Source organism: Hypomesus nipponensis, chromosome 6, assembly GCF_054491055.1.
Source record: "Hypomesus nipponensis isolate SF chromosome 6, ASM5449105v1, whole genome shotgun sequence".
NCBI classification, from domain to species: Eukaryota; Metazoa; Chordata; class Actinopteri; order Osmeriformes; family Osmeridae; genus Hypomesus; species Hypomesus nipponensis.
The window spans coordinates 16,214,410-16,231,700 of NC_140366.1; the positions used below are offsets into that span (position 1 = coordinate 16,214,410).

Sequence of the window (17,291 nt, forward strand, 5' to 3'; positions counted from 1 at the left end):
TGCCAACCTTTTTGGGAATATGAGGTTCTATGAAACCCCCAAAGACGAATAGCCTGTTGTTTTGGATCTAGCCTACTGTGTGACATAAGCAACCAAAGGAACTGTTGTTTTATTTATCAACACAAATGGAGAAGAATAAAAAGGCTGGGTTCCGAATTATTGCCAAGGCTGAGCTGCAGCGTCTATTCACGGGCGCAATCCCACTACTGGACGGTAAGGGGGCTTTGACCTGCTCCGTTTCCGACCTGGGCCGGTACACCTCTCCTTAGACGACCTGGTAGTCCCGGGCTCCCCCAGGAGCACCATATCGATACCGAACTTAGTCTGGACACCCGTTCGACATAGCAGACTGCAACCCACAAACCCCGGGCTCATTCGATCCGACAACCTCAGCCTCCCGGTAACTTGGATTACAGGCACGCGCCACCGTGCCCGGCGAGATCTGAAGCTGCAGGTGTGGGTCATGAGTTGATTTCGTGTGACGTCATCGAGAATGGGCTACATCTGCACAGCCTATTAATTTGTTTTGAGTCGAATTCTCTTGTCTGTATTCATTGCATTCGAAATAAATGAATACAAATGTGCTATGCCAACCTTTTTGGGAATATGAGGTTCTATGAAATCCCCAAAGATGAATAGCCTGTTGTTTTGGATCTAGCCTACTGTGTGACATAAGCAACCAAAGGAACTGTTGTTTTATTTATCAACACAAATGGAGAAGAATAAAAAGGTTGGGTTCCGAATTATTGCCAAGGCTGAGCTGCAGCGTCTATTCACGGGCGCAATCCCACTACTGTACGGTACGGGGGCTTTGACCTGCTCCGTTTCCGACCTGGGCCGGTACACCTCTCCTTAGACGACCTGGTAGTCCCGGGCTCCCCCAGGAGCACCATATCGATACCGAACTTAGTCTGGACACCCGTTCGACACAGCAGACTGCAACCCACAAACCCCGGGCTCATTCGATCCGACAACCTCAGCCTCCCGGTAACTTGGATTACAGGCACGCGCCACCGTGCCCGGCGAGATCTGAAGCTGCAGGTGTGGGTCATGAGTTGATTTCGTGTGACGTCATCGAGAATGGGCTACATCTGCACAGCCTATTAATTTGTTTTGAGTCGAATTCTCTTGTCTGTAGGCCTATTCATTGCATTCGAAATAAATGAATACAAATGTGCTATGCCAATGTAACCGGACAGGTTAAAAACGTTAGACCCTTGAATACACAACAATACCAACAATGTATTTATGAACACGGTTTTATTGGTATTAACAAAGTTTAAAACAGGAAACTGTCATCCTATAAAATACTAGCAGAGGAAATAACACAAGAAAACAACTCATCAATTCACAGTTAGAACAGGGTGGCCAGACTAGGCGCCGGCAGTGGAAATGGGTATTATCTGCAAACCTGTAAAGAGGGCTATAGTAATCTAACCGACCGTGTGGTAACCCTATAGTGGAAAACGTCAAGATGTGCAAAGTTTAAGCAGTGATCCCCACTGAGATCAGTCTGTGCAAAGCGTGTAAACAATGACACTGCAAACGTACGTGCAAAAACTGCAAACAATCTGGCACTATAATAGCATGTGCAATATGCAAACAGCTGGAGGCTAAATGAGCCAACAGGTAAGATCACCACCCAGTATGACAACACAGAGCCCCAGGTATGAAGATAATCGATATAAATATGGTGACACTGCGGGCAGCCAGTGGAAAGTCCAACCACAATTTAAAATACACAATTCCCTACTCTAACGGGGAACGGATTCGAAGGCCAATCACCGTTCGACAGTACTCACGGCCCAACCCACGGCCTAGCCAACCGAAGTCCAGGAGGAGGTTGAGGGACAGATGCGAGCCTGTCGGCCACGCCTACGAGGCACTGACGTTGTTCCCCCGTGCGTTAGCAGCCCAGCTCAGACTGGGGAAACAGGAAACTATAATCCACACCAACAATAGTTCGTCTCGGGGTAGTCGTCCACACTGCTGATGGCGTCTGCTTCTTCTGTGTGCTGGGGAAGTGCAGGAGGTGTATAATTAAACGCAACCAAATGTAACGATCACGGTTGCAGTTGTTCTTACACACATAAAGTAATAGCGGGGCTACTTCCCTTTATGGCGTGGAGTTGAGTGCGTTGAACAATCTGATGGGGCTTGGAGGCACCGTGCTGACCGATCATCCAGGACTCGGGGAAGAGGGCGGCTGGCTCCGGATCTCGCCTCCGTGTGTGGAAACCGTTGTCGTCCGTAGTCGGGTGCGAGCCCTGAGAGGAGATCTTGGTTTGTTCTTATGCCTTTACCCAGCCAATCCCGTAGGTGGTCAAATCAGCCCGCCGATAAGGAACACCTGTAGAGAGATGTCACGCAAACACCGACACAGCAAACATACAGAACGATATCGGCTGTCCCGCCCCCAAACATGTGTTCAAATGAATGACATTTGCTCCCGTTACAATTATTCCCCCCACATTAACAGTGGTCGTCCCGAGCACTACTGTCTGGTTCAATCCTCAGGGCGGTACCGTGCTGGAGGTTGACCCCGATTGTGGCGAGCTGGGTACCTTGGTGGGGTACCCGTTGCGTTTCCTTGATGGTGTGTAGGGGTTGGGCCATGATCTACAGGTACATTAAGAGGAACTACTAGATCGTATACAGGGGCTTCGGGGGCCGGGGCGACTGGAGCAATGGCAGGAGGTGGCGTTGCTGTGGAGGCCGTTGGCGCTGCGGCCGGTCTCAGCGGTGCGGCTGTGGGTTCCTGCTGCTGTTGTGGCATCAGTTGGTGGCGTGCCAGTGGGATGTATGGCCAAACCGGTTCTGGTTGCCAGGTGTCGTTTCTATGTGGGTTCGCAGGGGTGTGGTTGGTTGGTGGTGGATCACCAGGACAGGATCTCAAGTTGTTACGATGGATTGTTCGAATAGGACCATCTTTACCCTCTGGCCGTATAGCAAATACTGGCCGGTCCTGGTAAGGCTGGGAGACGACTACAAAGGGTAATGGGAGCCACTGAGGGGCCAATTTACCTTGAGCCCGACGGCGAAAATTTCTGATTAGCACCCTCTCTCCAGGTAGCAGCGGCAAGGTACGGGCATTGCGGTCATACCGTTTTTGGTTCCAGTTTACACGACGCTCCGCATTTCCCCGTACTGCGTCATAAGCTTGTAGAAGTGAGTGATAGTGCGTTCGGACCCACCCGTCTAGATCAGCTCTTTGTTGAGGTGGTGCGACTTCATGTAGCATGTCCACTGGAAGCCTGGCGTGGCGGCCAAACACGACGTAGTGTGGTGTCATCCCGGTGCTAGCGTGGGAGGAATTGTTGTATGCTTGCAGGAGGGCTGGAAGATGAACTGGCCACTGGGCCTGGTGCTTAACCTCGATTGTGCTCAACAGGGACAGAAGTGTGCGGTTAAGCCTTTCGCAGGCCCCGTTGCCCTGTGGGTGGTACGGGGTAGTATGTACCTTCCTGCAGCCATACATGGCACATAGTTGTTGCATTAGGGCCGACTCGAATGCTCCCCCTCGGTCGGTGAGGATCCGTTCTGGGCAGCCAAATGGGAGGATGAGAGCAGTCCACAGTGCCTTCACCGTTGTAGCAGCCGTCTGATCCTTCGTGGGCACGGCCAGTGCGTAGCGTGAAAACAGATCCGTGATGACCAAAATATATTGGTAAGGGTCCGCGGGCCTTCCGAGTGATAAAAAGTCCAGGGCCACAGTTTCAAATGGAAAGCTGGACGGAATGGGGCACAGGGGGGCTTTTGGTTGTTGCCCCCGCTTTCCTACCACACAGGTGGTACATTCGGTGGTCCATGCCCGGGCACTTGCACTCATTCCCACCCAAAAGAACCTCCTCCTAAGCAAGGACATCATCTTGTCGCCGTGAGCGTGACCTGCCGCTCTGTGGTATTCCTCCCATATCGATCGAGCTTGGCCCTCTGGGATGACAATTTGTCTTACTGGGGCCCCAGTGTCAGGTTCAGTGACGTGCCTCACCAAGGCTCCATCTTGAAGCTCCAGATGGTCCCACTCTTGAAGCAGGCGACGGAGTTGTGGGGACAAGGCCGAACGGTTACCGGTGACTGGAGGTTCTGCCTCTAGCCTCCAGGCCTGGAGGAGTCGTAGGTCTGGATCCTCTATTTGACGCGTCGCCCATAGGTTTGAGCCAGGGCAGGGTTCTACTGACGTCGTGCACGCTGTGGCCTGTGTGGTGGTGCTGGTGGCTTCTCCTGGAAGTCGCGACAAGACATCTGCGTTTCGGTTGGCCGTCCCTGGTCGGTAGCGTACTTCGTACGAGTAGTTGGCCAGTTGGGCCACCCATCGTTGTTCGGTTGCCCCCAGTCGTGCGGTCTGCAGGTGGACTAGCGGGTTGTTGTCTGTGAACACAGTGACTTGGGCCCCCCACAAGTAGTCTTTGAATTTGTCTGTAATTGCCCACTTCAAGGCCAAGAGCTCCAGCTTGAAGGAGCTGTAATTTTTGTCGTTGCGCTCAGCCGGAGCGAGGCTACGGCTTGCGTATGCTATGACCCGCTCTTTTCCATCCTGGACTTGGGACAGGACCGCTCCTAGGCCATCCAGGCTGGCGTCTGTGTACAGCTTGAAAGGCAATTGGAAGTCCGCAAAAGCCAGTATGGGGGCACTAAGAAGAGCCTGTTTCAGGTTGTCAAAAGCAACTTGGCAGTCAGCTGTCCACTGGATTGGGGCAGAAGGTCTATTAGCCTGGCCCTGTAGGAGCTGGTGAAGTGGAGCGGCGACTTTGGAGAAAGCAGGGATAAATCGCCTGTAGTACCCCGCGAAGCCTAAAAATGACCTCACTTGCTTGACGGTCGTGGGCGCAGCCCAATCGCGGACAATGGCCGTCTTGTCTGGGTCGGTTGCCACACCCTGACTGCTAACCACATGCCCCAGGTAGACCACTTGCTTCTGGAACAGATGACACTTACGGGGTTGTAGTTTCAGGCCATGTTCTTGAAGGCGGGTAAATACCTGTTCTAGGTGTTGTAAGTGGGTGGGGAAGTCGGGCGAATAGACTATGACGTCATCGAGATAAATCAAGAGGTGATCGTACACTTGTGAGCCGAGGCAACGTTGCATTAATCTCTGAAACGTAGCTGGCGCATTGCAGAGTCCAAAAGGCATACGTTCAAAGTGGTAGAGGCCAAAGGGTGTAGTGAACGCAGTCTTCTCCTGGTCCTCTGGTGCGACATCCACTTGCCAGTATCCGCTCGCCAAGTCGAGCGTGGAGTACCATTTGGCTTGGGTTAGGCTCGTGAGGGACTCCTCAATGCGCGGCAGGGGAAAGGAGTCTTTGTGAGTCACGGAATTAAGCTTGCGGTAATCCACACAGAATCTCCACGACCCGTCTTTCTTTTTTGCCAGGACCACTGGAGCTGCCCACGGACTCGAACTTTCTTTCACCACCCCACTGTCAAGCATGCCCTGCAATAAGGCCCTCAACTCTGGGTAGAGGTTTGGAGCGACAGGGCGGTAGCGTTCTCTTATTGGGGGTGCTGTGCCAGTGGGTATCTGGTGGGTGACCACTGAGGTCCTTCCAAAATCTTCATCGTGTGCAGCGAATATGTGTGACCACTTCTGCAGGAGGGCCTTCAGTTGTGCTTGTTGATAGTCATTCAATTCCTCCCCACGTAGTGCCAGTGCCGGGTGCTCCTCGGTTGAAGTCTGCCCTACGTGCTGTACATCGACCTCAACTATCTGGGGACCAGTATTGCGCAGCACCAACTTCGACCGCCCTTGTACATCTCTGGGGTCAATCTGGGTCACTGTAGCCAGGGGGCGTCGTTGAGGTAGTTCCAGCGGGAAAGGATTAGGGTTGCAGATGCGCAGGGGGACCCTCCCACCACGGGTCCAGCTCAAAGATCTGGCCACTCTCCATTCGTGCCCATGGTCTTCTAGGTCTTCAACCAGGACCAGGCAATCCTGTAGGCCAGCTGCTTGTGGAACTTGGGCCCAGATAATAGTCTCTGTGGTAGGAGGTAACCTCACTGGGGACTGCCGCTGGAGTCTAGCCACCCCTTGTAGCTCCATCTGGCCCATCGACGTATCCGCTTTCTGGCAAGCGGCAAAAGCTGCATCCCAAGCCTTCTCTGCATGAGGAGAGAACACAGATTTAAATGCCGTCACTCCTGGGTGCCCCCTACGGAATACCTCTGTCCAACAATCCGCCACCACATTCATTCCAAGGAGGCCATATTCTGTGTTTATACAATCATCCCTCACAATAACCACACCCTTTTTCTTAATGTCTATTCCCCCAATACTAAAATCCAAGACAGCATAACCCACATAAGGAATACGAAGACCATTGGCCGCTTTCAAGGTTAGCCATGGTATACCACTGGGATCTTGTATGCACTCCCCCCCAAAATAGTGCTGGAACAGTGTTTGGCTGAACATGGTGACTTGGGAGCCAGTGTCAAGTATAAATGGAACCCGTTGCCCTTGAACAAACACTTCCACTTCAGGGCATTTGCCCACCATTGAGGGCCTTTGTGGGGGTACGATCTGGGGCCCCTCCCGGTTCACTCGCCCTGCTGTGACCGGGGATACCGAAAACCCGGCTGGTGCGGCCGTCGCCGTGGGCAAAACCTCTGAATATGCCCAGCCTCCCCGCAGTCGCGGCAAATGGCTCTCCCTTGGCCATCCCATTGGTAAGACGTATTATCCGGGGGGGCAGACCCTAGCCGCTGTCGTCTCGGGTCATGTTCTTGACGCCAAGCCTGTTGGGGGTTTGCACCCATGGCCGGCAGTGCTGTAGCACCGGTGGCTGGTATGATGTTTAAACGCCCTTGCAGCTGTTCGACGATGGATTTACTTAGGAGGCTCACCTGTTCTGTCAACTCTTGACGCAATTCGGCTCGGAGGGCTTCCTTCATTTGCTGCCAATCAGAGGTGACCGTTGAGGGCCTCTTGGATGTTGTGGCAACAGTTGGGCAAACTTGGGCTTCTTCAGTGTGGCCCAGTTCACGCTCCAATGCTTTTGCCTCTGCACAGACCTGGACAAATGTGAGCGTTGTGACCCTTCTGAGCTGTCTTTGCAGTTCTTGTTTGGCTAATCCCTGCCTCAGGCCCATGGAAAACTGGGTGCGCAGCAGTTCGTCATCCGAGCCCGCATCCTGGGGGTCTCTTGCTCTCCACCTGTGATGCAGCTCCCGCAGCCGAAGAGTGAACGTGCCCACATCCTCTCCAGGTTCTTGTTTACAGTTAAAGAACTGTACTCGCAGCAGGGCTACTGGTTGCTGGCCCCCATACAGCCTCGCCAGGGCGTCCAGAATCTTTACATCCGTATTTCGATCAGCCTCTGCCAACAGCGCCACCTCCCTTTTTGCATTCCCTTCCAATACGCTCAACAAAAAGTCTACCCGCTGTTCGTCATTTAGCCCCTGGGCCCGAATAAAAGCCTCAATTTGGGTTCGCCAATCTAGAAATTTGGATGGTTCTCCTTCCCCGCTATACTTTGGCACCCATGGCCCACTCATGAACCATGGCATCATTGTGGGCACTACTTGGGGTTGTGCCCCCGCTACCATTGGCTGCCCGCCATTATTCATATTGCTGTGTACGTCAAGGGTCCTGCCGACTACGCCAAATTTGTAACCGGACAGGTTAAAAACGTTAGACCCTTGAATACACAACAATACCAACAATGTATTTATGAACACGGTTTTATTGGTATTAACAAAGTTTAAAACAGGAAACTGTCATCCTATAAAGTACTAGCAGAGGAAATAACACAAGAAAACAACTCATCAATTCACAGTTAGAACAGGGTGGCCAGACTAGGCGCCGGCAGTGGAAATGGGTATTATCTGCAAACCTGTAAAGAGGGCTATAGTAATCTAACCGACCGTGTGGTAACCCTATAGTGGAAAACGTCAAGATGTGCAAAGTTTAAGCAGTGATCCCCACTGAGATCAGTCTGTGCAAAGCGTGTAAACAATGACACTGCAAACGTACGTGCAAAAACTGCAAACAATCTGGCACTATAATAGCATGTGCAATATGCAAACAGCTGGAGGCTAAATGAGCCAACAGGTAAGATCACCACCCAGTATGACAACACAGAGCCCCAGGTATGAAGATAATCGATATAAATATGGTGACACTGCGGGCAGCCAGTGGAAAGTCCAACCACAATTTAAAATACACAATTCCCTACTCTAACGGGGAACGGATTCGAAGGCCAATCACCGTTCGACAGTACTCACGGCCCAACCCACGGCCTAGCCAACCGAAGTCCAGGAGGAGGTTGAGGGACAGATGCGAGCCTGTCGGCCACGCCTACGAGGCACTGACGTTGTTCCCCCGTGCGTTAGCAGCCCAGCTCAGACTGGGGAAACAGGAAACTATAATCCACACCAACAATAGTTCGTCTCGGGGTAGTCGTCCACACTGCTGATGGCGTCTGCTTCTTCTGTGTGCTGGGGAAGTGCAGGAGGTGTATAATTAAACGCAACCAAATGTAACGATCACGGTTGCAGTTGTTCTTACACACATAAAGTAATAGCGGGGCTACTTCCCTTTATGGCGTGGAGTTGAGTGCGTTGAACAATCTGATGGGGCTTGGAGGCACCGTGCTGACCGATCATCCAGGACTCGGGGAAGAGGGCGGCTGGCTCCGGATCTCGCCTCCGTGTGTGGAAACCGTTGTCGTCCGTAGTCGGGTGCGAGCCCTGAGAGGAGATCTTGGTTTGTTCTTATGCCTTTACCCAGCCAATCCCGTAGGTGGTCAAATCAGCCCGCCGATAAGGAACACCTGTAGAGAGATGTCACGCAAACACCGACACAGCAAACATACAGAACGATATCGGCTGTCCCGCCCCCAAACATGTGTTCAAATGAATGACATTTGCTCCCGTTACACCAACCTTTTTGGGAATATGAGGTTCTATGAAACCCCCAAAGACGAATAGCCTGTTGTTTTGGATCTAGCCTACTGTGTGACATAAGCAACCAAAGGAACTGTTGTTTTATTTATCAACACAAATGGAGAAGAATAAAAAGGCTGGGTTCCGAATTATTGCCAAGGCTGAGCTGCAGCGTCTATTCACGGGCGCAATCCCACTACTGGACGGTACGGGGGCTTTGACCTGCTCCGTTTCCGACCTGGGCCGGTACACCTCTCCTTAGACGACCTGGTAGTCCCGGGCTCCCCCAGGAGCACCATATCGATACCGAACTTAGTCTGGACACCCGTTCGACATAGCAGACTGCAACCCACAAACCCCGGGCTCATTCGATCCGACAACCTCAGCCTCCCGGTAACTTGGATTACAGGCACGCGCCACCGTGCCCGGCGAGATCTGAAGCTGCAGGTGTGGGTCATGAGTTGATTTCGTGTGACGTCATCGAGAATGGGCTACATCTGCACAGCCTATTAATTTGTTTTGAGTCGAATTCTCTTGTCTGTATTCATTGCATTCGAAATAAATGAATACAAATGTGCTATGCCAACCTTTTTGGGAATATGAGGTTCTATGAAATCCCCAAAGATGAATAGCCTGTTGTTTTGGATCTAGCCTACTGTGTGACATAAGTGTAACCGGACAGGTTAAAAACGTTAGACCCTTGAATACACAACAATACCAACAATGTATTTATGAACACGGTTTTATTGGTATTAACAAAGTTTAAAACAGGAAAACTGTCATCCTATAAAATACTAGCAGAGGAAATAACACAAGAAAACAACTCATCAATTCACAGTTAGAACAGGGTGGCCAGACTAGGCGCCGGCAGTGGAAATGGGTATTATCTGCAAACCTGTAAAGAGGGCTATAGTAATCTAACCGACCGTGTGGTAACCCTATAGTGGAAAACGTCAAGATGTGCAAAGTTTAAGCAGTGATCCCCACTGAGATCAGTCTGTGCAAAGCGTGTAAACAATGACACTGCAAACGTACGTGCAAAAACTGCAAACAATCTGGCACTATAATAGCATGTGCAATATGCAAACAGCTGGAGGCTAAATGAGCCAACAGGTAAGATCACCACCCAGTATGACAACACAGAGCCCCAGGTATGAAGATAATCGATATAAATATGGTGACACTGCGGGCAGCCAGTGGAAAGTCTAACCACAATTTAAAATACACAATTCCCTACTCTAACGGGGAACGGATTCGAAGGCCAATCACCGTTCGACAGTACTCACGGCCCAACCCACGGCCTAGCCAACCGAAGTCCAGGAGGAGGTTGAGGGACAGATGCGAGCCTGTCGGCCACGCCTACGAGGCACTGACGTTGTTCCCCCGTGCGTTAGCAGCCCAGCTCAGACTGGGGAAACAGGAAACTATAATCCACACCAACAATAGTTCGTCTCGGGGTAGTCGTCCACACTGCTGATGGCGTCTGCTTCTTCTGTGTGCTGGGGAAGTGCAGGAGGTGTATAATTAAACGCAACCAAATGTAACGATCACGGTTGCAGTTGTTCTTACACACATAGAGTAATAGCGGGGCTACTTCCCTTTATGGCGTGGAGTTGAGTGCGTTGAACAATCTGATGGGGCTTGGAGGCACCGTGCTGACCGATCATCCAGGACTCGGGGAAGAGGGCGGCTGGCTCCGGATCTCGCCTCCGTGTGTGGAAACCGTTGTCGTCCGTAGTCGGGTGCGAGCCCTGAGAGGAGATCTTGGTTTGTTCTTATGCCTTTACCCAGCCAATCCCGTAGGTGGTCAAATCAGCCCGCCGATAAGGAACACCTGTAGAGAGATGTCACGCAAACACCGACACAGCAAACATACAGAACGATATCGGCTGTCCCGCCCCCAAACATGTGTTCAAATGAATGACATTTGCTCCCGTTACAATTATTCCCCCCCACATTAACAGTGGTCGTCCCGAGCACTACTGTCTGGTTCAATCCTCAGGGTGGTACCGTGCTGGAGGTTGACCCCGATTGTGGCGAGCTGGGTACCTTGGTGGGGTACCCGTTGCGGTTCCTTGATGGTGTGTAGGGGTTGGGCCATGATCTACAGGTACATTAAGAGGAACTACTAGATCGTATACAGGGGCTTCGGGGGCCGGGGCGACTGGAGCAATGGCAGGAGGTGGCGTTGCTGTGGAGGCCGTTGGCGCTGCGGCCGGTCTCAGCGGTGCGGCTGTGGGTTCCTGCTGCTGTTGTGGCATCAGTTGGTGGCGTGCCAGTGGGATGTATGGCCAAACCGGTTCTGGTTGCCAGGTGTCGTTTCTATGTGGGTTCGCAGGGGTGTGGTTGGTTGGTGGTGGATCACCAGGACAGGATCTCAAGTTGTTACGATGGATTGTTCGAATAGGACCATCTTTACCCTCTGGCCGTATAGCAAATACTGGCCGGTCCTGGTAAGGCTGGGAGACGACTACAAAGGGTAATGGGAGCCACTGAGGGGCCAATTTACCTTGAGCCCGACGGCGAAAATTTCTGATTAGCACCCTCTCTCCAGGTAGCAGCGGCAAGGTACGGGCATTGCGGTCATACCGTTTTTGGTTCCAGTTTACACGACGCTCCGCATTTCCCCGTACTGCGTCATAAGCTTGTAGAAGTGAGTGATAGTGCGTTCGGACCCACCCGTCTAGATCAGCTCTTTGTTGAGGTGGTGCGACTTCATGTAGCATGTCCACTGGAAGCCTGGCGTGGCGGCCAAACACGACGTAGTGTGGTGTCATCCCGGTGCTAGCGTGGGAGGAATTGTTGTATGCTTGCAGGAGGGCTGGAAGATGAACTGGCCACTGGGCCTGGTGCTTAACCTCGATTGTGCTCAACAGGGACAGAAGTGTGCGGTTAAGCCTTTCGCAGGCCCCGTTGCCCTGTGGGTGGTACGGGGTAGTATGTACCTTCCTGCAGCCATACATGGCACATAGTTGTTGCATTAGGGCCGACTCGAATGCTCCCCCTCGGTCGGTGAGGATCCGTTCTGGGCAGCCAAATGGGAGGATGAGAGCAGTCCACAGTGCCTTCACCGTTGTAGCAGCCGTCTGATCCTTCGTGGGCACGGCCAGTGCGTAGCGTGAAAACAGATCCGTGATGACCAAAATATATTGGTAAGGGTCCGCGGGCCTTCCGAGTGATAAAAAGTCCAGGGCCACAGTTTCAAATGGAAAGCTGGACGGAATGGGGCACAGGGGGGCTTTTGGTTGTTGCCCCCGCTTTCCTACCACACAGGTGGTACATTCGGTGGTCCATGCCCGGGCACTTGCACTCATTCCCACCCAAAAGAACCTCCTCCTAAGCAAGGACATCATCTTGTCGCCGTGAGCGTGACCTGCCGCTCTGTGGTATTCCTCCCATATCGATCGAGCTTGGCCCTCTGGGATGACAATTTGTCTTACTGGGGCCCCAGTGTCAGGTTCAGTGACGTGCCTCACCAAGGCTCCATCTTGAAGCTCCAGATGGTCCCACTCTTGAAGCAGGCGACGGAGTTGTGGGGACAAGGCCGAACGGTTACCGGTGACTGGAGGTTCTGCCTCTAGCCTCCAGGCCTGGAGGAGTCGTAGGTCTGGATCCTCTATTTGACGCGTCGCCCATAGGTTTGAGCCAGGGCAGGGTTCTACTGACGTCGTGCACGCTGTGGCCTGTGTGGTGGTGCTGGTGGCTTCTCCTGGAAGTCGCGACAAGACATCTGCGTTTCGGTTGGCCGTCCCTGGTCGGTAGCGTACTTCGTACGAGTAGTTGGCCAGTTGGGCCACCCATCGTTGTTCGGTTGCCCCCAGTCGTGCGGTCTGCAGGTGGACTAGCGGGTTGTTGTCTGTGAACACAGTGACTTGGGCCCCCCACAAGTAGTCTTTGAATTTGTCTGTAATTGCCCACTTCAAGGCCAAGAGCTCCAGCTTGAAGGAGCTGTAATTTTTGTCGTTGCGCTCAGCCGGAGCGAGGCTACGGCTTGCGTATGCTATGACCCGCTCTTTTCCATCCTGGACTTGGGACAGGACCGCTCCTAGGCCATCCAGGCTGGCGTCTGTGTACAGCTTGAAAGGCAATTGGAAGTCCGCAAAAGCCAGTATGGGGGCACTAAGAAGAGCCTGTTTCAGGTTGTCAAAAGCAACTTGGCAGTCAGCTGTCCACTGGATTGGGGCAGAAGGTCTATTAGCCTGGCCCTGTAGGAGCTGGTGAAGTGGAGCGGCGACTTTGGAGAAAGCAGGGATAAATCGCCTGTAGTACCCCGCGAAGCCTAAAAATGACCTCACTTGCTTGACGGTCGTGGGCGCAGCCCAATCGCGGACAATGGCCGTCTTGTCTGGGTCGGTTGCCACACCCTGACTGCTAACCACATGCCCCAGGTAGACCACTTGCTTCTGGAACAGATGACACTTACGGGGTTGTAGTTTCAGGCCATGTTCTTGAAGGCGGGTAAATACCTGTTCCAGGTGTTGTAAGTGGGTGGGGAAGTCGGGCGAATAGACTATGACGTCATCGAGATAAATCAAGAGGTGATCGTACACTTGTGAGCCGAGGCAACGTTGCATTAATCTCTGAAACGTAGCTGGCGCATTGCAGAGTCCAAAAGGCATACGTTCAAAGTGGTAGAGGCCAAAGGGTGTAGTGAACGCAGTCTTCTCCTGGTCCTCTGGTGCGACATCCACTTGCCAGTATCCGCTCGCCAAGTCGAGCGTGGAGTACCATTTGGCTTGGGTTAGGCTCGTGAGGGACTCCTCAATGCGCGGCAGGGGAAAGGAGTCTTTGTGAGTCACGGAATTAAGCTTGCGGTAATCCACACAGAATCTCCACGACCCGTCTTTCTTTTTTGCCAGGACCACTGGAGCTGCCCACGGACTCGAACTTTCTTTCACCACCCCACTGTCAAGCATGCCCTGCAATAAGGCCCTCAACTCTGGGTAGAGGTTTGGAGCGACAGGGCGGTAGCGTTCTCTTATTGGGGGTGCTGTGCCAGTGGGTATCTGGTGGGTGACCACTGAGGTCCTTCCAAAATCTTCATCGTGTGCAGCGAATATGTGTGACCACTTCTGCAGGAGGGCCTTCAGTTGTGCTTGTTGATAGTCATTCAATTCCTCCCCACGTAGTGCCAGTGCCGGGTGCTCCTCGGTTGAAGTCTGCCCTACGTGCTGTACATCGACCTCAACTATCTGGGGACCAGTATTGCGCAGCACCAACTTCGACCGCCCTTGTACATCTCTGGGGTCAATCTGGGTCACTGTAGCCAGGGGGCGTCGTTGAGGTAGTTCCAGCGGGAAAGGATTAGGGTTGCAGATGCGCAGGGGGACCCTCCCACCACGGGTCCAGCTCAAAGATCTGGCCACTCTCCATTCGTGCCCATGGTCTTCTAGGTCTTCAACCAGGACCAGGCAATCCTGTAGGCCAGCTGCTTGTGGAACTTGGGCCCAGATAATAGTCTCTGTGGTAGGAGGTAACCTCACTGGGGACTGCCGCTGGAGTCTAGCCACCCCTTGTAGCTCCATCTGGCCCATCGACGTATCCGCTTTCTGGCAAGCGGCAAAAGCTGCATCCCAAGCCTTCTCTGCATGAGGAGAGAACACAGATTTAAATGCCGTCACTCCTGGGTGCCCCCTACGGAATACCTCTGTCCAACAATCCGCCACCACATTCATTCCAAGGAGGCCATATTCTGTGTTTATACAATCATCCCTCACAATAACCACACCCTTTTTCTTAATGTCTATTCCCCCAATACTAAAATCCAAGACAGCATAACCCACATAAGGAATACGAAGACCATTGGCCGCTTTCAAGGTTAGCCATGGTATACCACTGGGATCTTGTATGCACTCCCCCCCAAAATAGTGCTGGAACAGTGTTTGGCTGAACATGGTGACTTGGGAGCCAGTGTCAAGTATAAATGGGACCCGTTGCCCTTGAACAAACACTTCCACTTCAGGGCATTTGCCCACCATTGAGGGCCTTTGTGGGGGTACGATCTGGGGCCCCTCCCGGTTCACTCGCCCTGCTGTGACCGGGGATACCGAAAACCCGGCTGGTGCGGCCGTCGCCGTGGGCAAAACCTCTGAATATGCCCAGCCTCCCCGCAGTCGCGGCAAATGGCTCTCCCTTGGCCATCCCATTGGTAAGACGTATTATCCGGGGGGGCAGACCCTAGCCGCTGTCGTCTCGGGTCATGTTCTTGACGCCAAGCCTGTTGGGGGTTTGCACCCATGGCCGGCAGTGCTGTAGCACCGGTGGCTGGTATGATGTTTAAACGCCCTTGCAGCTGTTCGACGATGGATTTACTTAGGAGGCTCACCTGTTCTGTCAACTCTTGACGCAATTCGGCTCGGAGGGCTTCCTTCATTTGCTGCCAATCAGAGGTGACCGTTGAGGGCCTCTTGGATGTTGTGGCAACAGTTGGGCAAACTTGGGCTTCTTCAGTGTGGCCCAGTTCACGCTCCAATGCTTTTGCCTCTGCACAGACCTGGACAAATGTAAGCGTTGTGACCCTTCTGAGCTGTCTTTGCAGTTCTTGTTTGGCTAATCCCTGCCTCAGGCCCATGGAAAACTGGGTGCGCAGCAGTTCGTCATCCGAGCCCGCATCCTGGGGGTCTCTTGCTCTCCACCTGTGATGCAGCTCCCGCAGCCGAAGAGTGAACGTGCCCACATCCTCTCCAGGTTCTTGTTTACAGTTAAAGAACTGTACTCGCAGCAGGGCTACTGGTTGCTGGCCCCCATACAGCCTCGCCAGGGCGTCCAGAATCTTTACATCCGTATTTCGATCAGCCTCTGCCAACAGCGCCACCTCCCTTTTTGCATTCCCTTCCAATACGCTCAACAAAAAGTCTACCCGCTGTTCGTCATTTAGCCCCTGGGCCCGAATAAAAGCCTCAATTTGGGTTCGCCAATCTAGAAATTTGGATGGTTCTCCTTCCCCGCTATACTTTGGCACCCATGGCCCACTCATGAACCATGGCATCATTGTGGGCACTACTTGGGGTTGTGCCCCCGCCACCATTGGCTGCCCGCCATTATTCATATTGCTGTGTACGTCAAGGGTCCTGCCGACTACGCCAAATTTGTAACCGGACAGGTTAAAAACGTTAGACCCTTGAATACACAACAATACCAACAATGTATTTATGAACACGGTTTTATTGGTATTAACAAAGTTTAAAACAGGAAAACTGTCATCCTATAAAATACTAGCAGAGGAAATAACACAAGAAAACAACTCATCAATTCACAGTTAGAACAGGGTGGCCAGACTAGGCGCCGGCAGTGGAAATGGGTATTATCTGCAAACCTGTAAAGAGGGCTATAGTAATCTAACCGACCGTGTGGTAACCCTATAGTGGAAAACGTCAAGATGTGCAAAGTTTAAGCAGTGATCCCCACTGAGATCAGTCTGTGCAAAGCGTGTAAACAATGACACTGCAAACGTACGTGCAAAAACTGCAAACAATCTGGCACTATAATAGCATGTGCAATATGCAAACAGCTGGAGGCTAAATGAGCCAACAGGTAAGATCACCACCCAGTATGACAACACAGAGCCCCAGGTATGAAGATAATCGATATAAATATGGTGACACTGCGGGCAGCCAGTGGAAAGTCTAACCACAATTTAAAATACACAATTCCCTACTCTAACGGGGAACGGATTCGAAGGCCAATCACCGTTCGACAGTACTCACGGCCCAACCCACGGCCTAGCCAACCGAAGTCCAGGAGGAGGTTGAGGGACAGATGCGAGCCTGTCGGCCACGCCTACGAGGCACTGACGTTGTTCCCCCGTGCGTTAGCAGCCCAGCTCAGACTGGGGAAACAGGAAACTATAATCCACACCAACAATAGTTCGTCTCGGGGTAGTCGTCCACACTGCTGATGGCGTCTGCTTCTTCTGTGTGCTGGGGAAGTGCAGGAGGTGTATAATTAAACGCAACCAAATGTAACGATCACGGTTGCAGTTGTTCTTACACACATAGAGTAATAGCGGGGCTACTTCCCTTTATGGCGTGGAGTTGAGTGCGTTGAACAATCTGATGGGGCTTGGAGGCACCGTGCTGACCGATCATCCAGGACTCGGGGAAGAGGGCGGCTGGCTCCGGATCTCGCCTCCGTGTGTGGAAACCGTTGTCGTCCGTAGTCGGGTGCGAGCCCTGAGAGGAGATCTTGGTTTGTTCTTATGCCTTTACCCAGCCAATCCCGTAGGTGGTCAAATCAGCCCGCCGATAAGGAACACCTGTAGAGAGATGTCACGCAAACACCGACACAGCAAACATACAGAACGATATCGGCTGTCCCGCCCCCAAACATGTGTTCAAATGAATGACATTTGCTCCCGTTACATAAGCAACCAAAGGAACTGTTGTTTTATTTATCAACACAAATGGAGAAGA

General features: G+C 52.4%; 1 protein-coding gene and 3 non-coding genes across 4 annotated transcripts; all 4 read right to left on the minus strand.

Moving 5' to 3' along the window:
• Positions 1-138: 138 nt before the first annotated feature.
• On the minus strand, positions 139-437 carry LOC146287314 (signal recognition particle RNA). The gene has a single exon (XR_014762348.1).
• A 288-nt stretch (positions 438-725) lies between these two features.
• LOC146287315 (signal recognition particle RNA) lies at positions 726-1,024 on the minus strand. The gene has a single exon (XR_014762305.1).
• Positions 1,025-1,241: 217 nt separating this feature from the next.
• LOC146287316 (uncharacterized) lies at positions 1,242-17,246 on the minus strand. Its single transcript, XM_084700285.1, has 3 exons — positions 10,874-17,246; positions 6,841-7,346; positions 1,242-6,673 (listed from the first exon to the last, which is right to left on the minus strand). Exons 1-3 carry the CDS (start codon positions 15,024-15,026, stop codon positions 2,507-2,509), a joined length of 8,826 nt encoding a protein of 2,941 aa, XP_084556411.1. The 5' UTR covers positions 15,027-17,246; the 3' UTR covers positions 1,242-2,506.
• Positions 9,012-9,310, minus strand: LOC146287317 (signal recognition particle RNA). The gene has a single exon (XR_014762324.1).
• Positions 17,247-17,291: the final 45 nt, after the last annotated feature.